The sequence below is a fragment of the Anneissia japonica genome, unplaced genomic scaffold (genome assembly GCF_011630105.1).
Source record: "Anneissia japonica isolate Jap-2015-1 unplaced genomic scaffold, ASM1163010v1 scaffold18742_len73605_cov171, whole genome shotgun sequence".
Classification (NCBI taxonomy): domain Eukaryota; kingdom Metazoa; phylum Echinodermata; class Crinoidea; order Comatulida; family Comatulidae; genus Anneissia; species Anneissia japonica.
In genome coordinates, this window is record NW_022719834.1 from 9,199 (window position 1) to 16,416 (window position 7,218).

The window sequence follows — 7,218 nt, forward strand, 5'->3', positions numbered from 1 at the left end:
TAACACATATACTTTGCATGTGTTCATCGGGAAGATTATGAAACAAAATGGACGGTGTGTACCACGTGACTTTCGTAAACCAAGGAGCGGAATGTCGCAACTCTTTATATATATGGCTCTGTGCCATAGAGCTATTAAACAACTAGAGTGCTGACAAGATGGCGGAACAATGCAGAGTTGTGTATGTGTACCATCCAAGATGGCTGCCGTAGGAAAGCGCCACCTTCAGGCTTAGTATGCATATTATTACCATAAATAAGCCCTCTGACTGAATATTATTTCATTAATGATAATTTGTATTGATAATGACAAATTATTAAACTGTCGTAGCCAAAACGAGGCCAAGTGGAGCATCTTAAAAAAAAAAAAGTACCAAGTAATGAAAATTAAAATCGTGTGCATTACACCGAAACACCGCAACGCTCGAGTTTCAAACATAGCTGTACTGAACTTTCTGTGTAAATTGAGGGCGCCATTGAAAATGATAGTGCTCAGGCGAAATTTGATTGGCTGAATATATGGCAGCCATCTTGGATGGTACACACACACAGCTCTGCGTATTTCGAACATCGAATACATTGCGGTTAGCGCTCTAGTATTCTTATTATATCTCTATGCTCTGTGCAGAGTACATTCAGGACGCCCTCTCTTGATTGTTACCAGGACTTAGCCTCCTTCTTGAACTGATTCAGTTGCATGCGTGTAAAATAAATAAAATTATCTAGGCCTAAGGCCTAGGCCTAGGCCTACAATAATCAATTCACGGTTCCAGGAAGAAGGTACAGATCAGTAACAGAAACAAATAGAGCCTAGGCCTAGCTGAGCATTTTAACACTGGCGAATTTAATTATGGCAGACTGTGGTAAGTGTACTAAACAATGTCATGAAGAACAGGTTAAAAATAGTTTATTTAACTTTGTGAAAAACGAAGACACTGACAATTTCAAAGCCTAAGGAGTGTTTTCCTCTGCCTCAGTTACAGTGAGTGAAGGCAAACACACACACAGCAGCAGAGTCTGGCGAACTCTACAGACGGCAGTGGTGACAGTGTTGCTGCTGGCTATATACAGATAAATCAACTAGAGTTGTGTCGCTTTTTGTTGATAAACGGTGCCTCCCCTAATGTGGGTAATCAAGAATGGCAATTGTATCCATTACATTATGCTGCAGCACCAGAAGTTGATGTGGCAATAGTGGAACTGCTCATAGAATATGGAGCTAACCCAAATGTAACAAAGTATTTGAAACACCTCTTCATGATGTATGTGAATATTATCAGCCGGAGAAAACAAAGATTTTGTTGGCAGCTGAAGCGGATGTGAATGCTTTAGATCAATTAGAAAACACAGCACTTCACAATGCCACAAAGACAGTTGTTAGAGAAGGTAGTCATGTTACTTTAAAACCTGAAGATGTTTGTGAATGTGTCGCCATAGTTAAACTATTGGTCGAAGCCGGTGCTGACCTTAATGCAAAAAGAAAAGATGACGTCACTGCTTTGCACAATTCAGCTCTTAATTGTTGTGCTCGAGCAGTAACTTATCTGCTGGATAATGGTGCATTTGTGAACATAGAAGATTCGCATGAAACACCACTCAACCATTTATTTTTACAATGTCATATGCATGCGAATTTCTTCAGGGATAAAGCAATTCCCAGAGATTTTATTAATATTAGTGAAACAGAAAAAGCTCTTGTTATACTGTTAGACAAAGGGGGTAATATCAATCATATGAATGCATTTGGGGCCAGTGTGTTACATAAAGTGTGTATTATACCACAATGGAAATTGTCGACCTGATCATTAAATATGGGGCGGATTTAAGCATGAAAGATAACTTGGGAAAAACAGCACTTCATACATGCATAATGAACAGTCTCACTTCTTCAGAGGAACAGCTTACTCAAATGCTACAGATATCACTGATCAAACATTGAGTCTCTGTTGATGAAATGGACATAAATGGTTCCACACCTTTACACTATGCCATAAACGTGCCTTCATGTCATATGATGAAAATGCTGATTGAAGAGGACGCTAGTGTGAATGCACCAAATAAAAGTGGAACTGTACCTATCCACATTGCCATGACATGGAATGATGAAGATATGAGTTTCTTTGACTTGCTACATAAAAGTGGAGCAGATATTGAAGCGACCGACTTTAATGGATCTACCGTAGCACACTATGCCGCTTGGTATCCAGCCGGAGGATATCCTTACTGTGTAGAATTCCTGCGAAACTTGGTTAACCTTAAGCGAAAGGACATGCAAGGAAATACTGCTGTTAGTCTTGCAAAATTTATTGGTAACCATCAGTTTGTTGAGCTGTTGGAATGTGATGATGAGAGTGCAGATGATAGTAGCAGTAGTGAGGGACAGCCTTCCGAAATGAATGAGGAAATTGAGAAGAGCAATGGAAGTGATCAAGAGAATACTTCACTAGAAGAGGATGAAGCTGATGACAGCGACATAGATATTGATCTATTCACACCAATCAAAGAGGAGGAAATTCCACAATTCATAGAACAGTTTAAATTGTTTAATGGAAATACTCTCAATCGTGTCATAGAAAACCCATATTTTGATAAAATTGCATATTCACGAGAAGTCCACTATATCCAGAATTCTACAGTGTATAGATGAACTTGTCAGACAGATTTTGAAGAAAATTGCAGATATTGATCCTAGATTTGAAGCCTCTGCAGTTTTGTCTGGAAGTGTGAGTGAAGGCACTAAGATATTTCTTCCTAATGAATTTGACTACTGTATATCTGCTGTCTACACAAGTTTGATAGCATCACCACTGTTGATGAAACAGATCCAAATAGACCAGCCTGTTTTGCATCCCTCATCATGAATACTCAAAATTCTAGTAGCCAGCACTCAGAATTTGCTGAATTTTTCAACGATTCATTTTTTACAACAGACCCACACAACAAAATTTTCCACGAATCCTATTATATGATGAACTAAAGGTGGAAAAATGTAGAATACATTGCTTGTCTGTGAAGTGGACGGGATGGCTGATGAAAGACATGGTGATATCGATTGATTTTGTTCCCACTATTCCAAAAAGAAACTGGTGGCCATCACAAATTCCAGATTAACAACAGACAAACATGTCTCATCTTGGATGCTTGCTAATAACTAAATCTGACAAATCAGAAAAGTTTCAGTTTGTGCCTGCCCACAAGATGACACCATTTCTGCGTGTTTCATTTTCTGAAGTTGAGACGTTCCTGATCAGAAAGCAGAGTGACCAAGTAAAGCAAGGATACAAGCTCGCCAAAAATATGATCGACCTGGTTCCTCCGCTACGAATTAGCGATGATGATGAATATAAGGATCTGAAACGTTCAGCGAGTGAACTGATTTCAAGTTACATGCTGAAAACCTGCCTCTTATATCTTCTTGACAATGACATGAGTGGTGATGATAGAGAAAAACTAACCAGTGGAGAACAAATTAGAGCATGGGCATTTGCCATTTTTAAGCAGTTTGAAAAGTTTTTAACAGATAAGCAAGGCACAGTTCCATCATTCTTTGTTCCAGAATATAATCTCATATCACTTTAAGACTTTTCTTCTCATGGAATGAATGATCGTAAACATCTTCAGTTTTGCAAGATGATCATAGCAATATTGGATCCAAAACAAGCAATGGACAAAATATGAATTTAATATAATATGAAATATTGATGCGGGAATTAAAAAAAAATAATTTTTTTGTCGCATCTATTATTTCAACACCATAAAAATAACAATGCAATTTTGTGACTTCAAATACATTTTCTTTAAAAAACTATAAAATTAAACCACTTTTTATACAATATTTACTATTACTAGCCAAATATAAACAGTACCTCCCTCATCGATAAAAACAGAAGCGAAATAATCTATTGTACCGATTAAAAAAAAAAACACAAAAAAAACGCCCTCTCTCATCAATTTTTGTTTAAAAAGAGTGATAATCTAATAATTTTTTCTATATGCCCTTACCATGCTACTGTATAGACGACTTGTGCTAATGCATAAATAACCATTAAAACTTCAATCTTGTTATACTTACGATTTAAGTGATTAAGATTACCGCTAATCAAAGTAAATATGTGCCCCAATTTGGAATTTGTTAAAAAGACCTCCGAAAATCCAACACACCACAGTTAGCGATAATACAGCGCCTGCAGGCATCCATCGCACAATAAATCTTCCTTCACAGCGTGTCAACACTGTGACCTTTTAAAGCAAAACCTCTAGCCACGCTGTCGGAGATTTATCATTTCTTTCTAACACACTATCAAAAGGAAAAAAAAGATGAACATTTGCTTGACGAAGGAAGCAACTTTTTTTTATAAGTGTTTTGGAGTTCAGTGAAAATCCAAGAGGGATTTGATGGAACAAGAAAGAAGTCTGCAATGTACTGGAAGATTGCTGTGAAGGTAAAGGAAATGAGGATCAAATTCGAGTCGAGACAGGTAATAAACAAATTACAAATTTTTGCATTTTCATACGTTTGACATTTATTTACTTATTCAATTTATATATTTATAACAGTTACCGGTATTGATTCATAAGTTATTTTATGGACTATTCAAAAATTGATGTCTCATGTGCAATAGCAGTGTTTATATAATTGATTGGAGTGTTTGTTTTGAAACTGATGAGGTAAACTTTACATAGGAATGTTTTAAAAATAACGCCTGTATTCTGAAAACAAACTTTAGTCGAATTTCGAACTAAAACTTCATTTAGTGCTAGTTGCAACTTCAACTGAAATTTGTATTCACAAACAACGTAGTCAAAGTTTTAACTACGACTAAATTAAGTCCTAGTTTTAGTTCAACTGAAGACGACTGGCAAGCCACGACTATCAAACTAACCAATAAAAAGAGCTAACTTATTTCATTTTAATCATTTATTTCAAAATCAACTCAACATACAATTAAAGAAAATAAACATTACGTATTATAACATACAGTCGAAATAATTAAGTTATGTCAATTAAGTAAAACAAATCAAATATCAGAGTATGTATCATTGAAAATGAAAAGGGATAAGCAAAATAGGCAAATGAACAACAAATGCCTTAAATCATGCTCTCCTTAATAAAAATAAAAGAAAGATAATAAAAAATAAAAAAAAATATATATATAAAATAAAATTTGAAGTAGTTGCATGATTAATTAAAGTTATTGTAGAAATAAATAATTACATTATTGTTCCATTATTAGAGTACTATTGTTATTATTGCAATGAGGTGTCTACTATTTTAGCACAATATATTCATTTTATATTTTTTCTTCTTTTTTCCTTCTTTCTTCTTTCTTCTTTCTATTTCTTTTTCCTTATTTGTAATAATTGTTTATATTTACAACATAAGTTCAACTAATTTTAGAGATCTGGTAACGCGGATGAATATTAAGCTGCCGTCTGTGGTTCAAAAACGTATTTCCTCATAATTCATAATAGAACATCATTTGCTTAATTAATTTTCTATAATAATAACTATATTAGTTGTTAACATATTACGATAAAGAATTTGAACAGTCACTGAAAATTTGCTTTCTTTGGAGAGCTATTATAGTTGAGCCCGAGCGAGGGCGGCGCCATCTTTGTTGTTGTTATGGTGAAGCCAGGTGGTTGCAGCGTACAAATCAGAAACTATCACATGTGGCTAGGAAAACATGTCAATTTCTCCTTTTGGAAGCTAAACTTGATGTCTCTTTTGTTTAACACACCGAAGATATATCAAACCTGCATATACAATCATTTTTATTCGTTTCACCTTATCGTGAACAACACGTTTTTAGTGGGGTAAATATTTCAAGTCGGCATTTTAGCCTGTCCCTAGTCTGATTAAAAAAATCGGCCTGCGGAGGTATCATTTTAGTCAAGGTTAGCGTCATTTAGTCGTAGTGCTAGTCGGAGTTCGTTTTAAGAATACGAAATGACGTAATTTTTAAGTTTTAGCTCGAACTACGACTAAAGTTTGTTTTAATAATACCGGGGTAAGTTTCTCATGGCAATTTTTGATGTTGTACTTCAACGTAAAGCTAAAGTTAGGGAATACCCATGGATACACAATTTAGAACTGCAAAGTGTGGGTTATTCTTCTACCTATTCCTTTACCTTAATTTGAACCAAAAGTAATAAGATAAAGCAATCATCCTCCATAATATGTCCATTATATTAAAATTATCAGTAGACTTACTATATGCTATCAGTCTTTTATAGTATCTGTCTTTATATATTTTCAAATTGCTTGCAATACAAACTAAGGTATTTGTATGAGTTATGTTCATAAATGTGGCTACTGTAGTAAATCTCATTGTCTTATTTGTTTTTAAACAAGTATTAAGAAGCAGAATAAAAGAATGTCATTACAGTATATGTTTGGTTTTGTTCTGTTATTTTTTTGTAGAGCGGCATGTTGGTATAGTCGGCCAGAATGTTAAGAAGCAGTGGTGTTCAGCTTCAGGATGAATAGTAACATTGAGAGAGTGGATAGCAACATAAGAATACAGTGTGCTGGTAAGTGGAGAAATATTAAATTTTTTCATCCATGTATTCATCCAATTATGATGTAGGCTACTAAAGTGTTAACTTATAGCCATACTGTAGTTAATAATCTCAATTTTGTTTTCATAAATGTTATTTATTATAAAATCATTGTTTAAAATATTCTTTTCTTTTTGCATTCTCTTCACCATATACTGTAGGGCAATAAAATAATGCTTTAAAATCATCTACCAATCTTCAATTAAAAATACATGGTTCTTATCTTCTCAATTTTACAGTTTTTTTTAGTTTGTCTAGTTTATTATTAAAACACCTTGACTGGCAGCACAAACCTAGTTGCATCAAATTTGACATATGTACAGAATTACAATAGAAAACACGTACGCAACAATGATCGGAGACAGTTAAAACACAAAATATAAATCATGTTTACCCTGTATCATGAAACCTCAATCTAATAGCATAGTATGTGCAAATCTGATAGTGTTATAAATTATCATATACAATATTGTGAGGCATTCCAATATGTTTTAGGTTTACAAGGTACACTTGAAAATGATAATGTAGCCTGTAATGCAAGTAATAAATTAGGTTTAATATTTCCTAATACTAACACTATTGACAGTTTGCAAAATTGGTCTATAATATTGTTAAGAAGTGTTTGCTATACATAGGCTACACCCATTGCTTAACAATA

The 7,218-nt window shown here is 34.3% G+C and overlaps 2 protein-coding genes and 1 long non-coding RNA gene across 3 annotated transcripts in view; all 3 read left to right on the forward strand.

The window, feature by feature from the left end:
- Positions 1 to 849: 849 nt before the first annotated feature.
- Positions 850 to 1,801, forward strand: LOC117111077 (putative ankyrin repeat protein RF_0580). Its single transcript, XM_033253960.1, has 3 exons — positions 850 to 862; positions 1,171 to 1,229; positions 1,280 to 1,801. Exons 1-3 carry the CDS (start codon positions 850 to 852, stop codon positions 1,799 to 1,801), a joined length of 594 nt encoding a protein of 197 aa, XP_033109851.1.
- Positions 1,802 to 1,953: 152 nt separating this feature from the next.
- Positions 1,954 to 2,646, forward strand: LOC117111078 (putative ankyrin repeat protein RF_0381). The gene has a single exon (XM_033253961.1). The coding sequence runs from the start codon at positions 1,954 to 1,956 to the stop codon at positions 2,644 to 2,646; it is 693 nt and encodes a 230-aa protein (XP_033109852.1).
- A 4-nt stretch (positions 2,647 to 2,650) lies between these two features.
- Positions 2,651 to 7,218, forward strand: part of LOC117111075 — an 11,835-nt gene continuing 7,267 nt past the window's right edge. Inside the window, exons 1-2 of the long non-coding RNA XR_004445806.1 lie at positions 2,651 to 4,477; positions 6,424 to 6,533. This is a non-coding gene — a long non-coding RNA (uncharacterized LOC117111075). The remainder of the gene's footprint in view (positions 4,478 to 6,423; positions 6,534 to 7,218) is intronic.

Excerpts from the sequence above, each read along its gene's own strand:
- LOC117111077 (XM_033253960.1), top strand. Across the intron at positions 1,230-1,279 it reads AATATGGAGCTAACCCAAAT|CCGGAGAAAACAAAGATTTT; the intron begins GTAACAAAGTAT and ends GAATATTATCAG.
- LOC117111078 (XM_033253961.1), top strand. The coding sequence starts at position 1,954 with ATGGACATAAATGGTTCCACACCTTTACACTATGCCATAAACGTGCCT.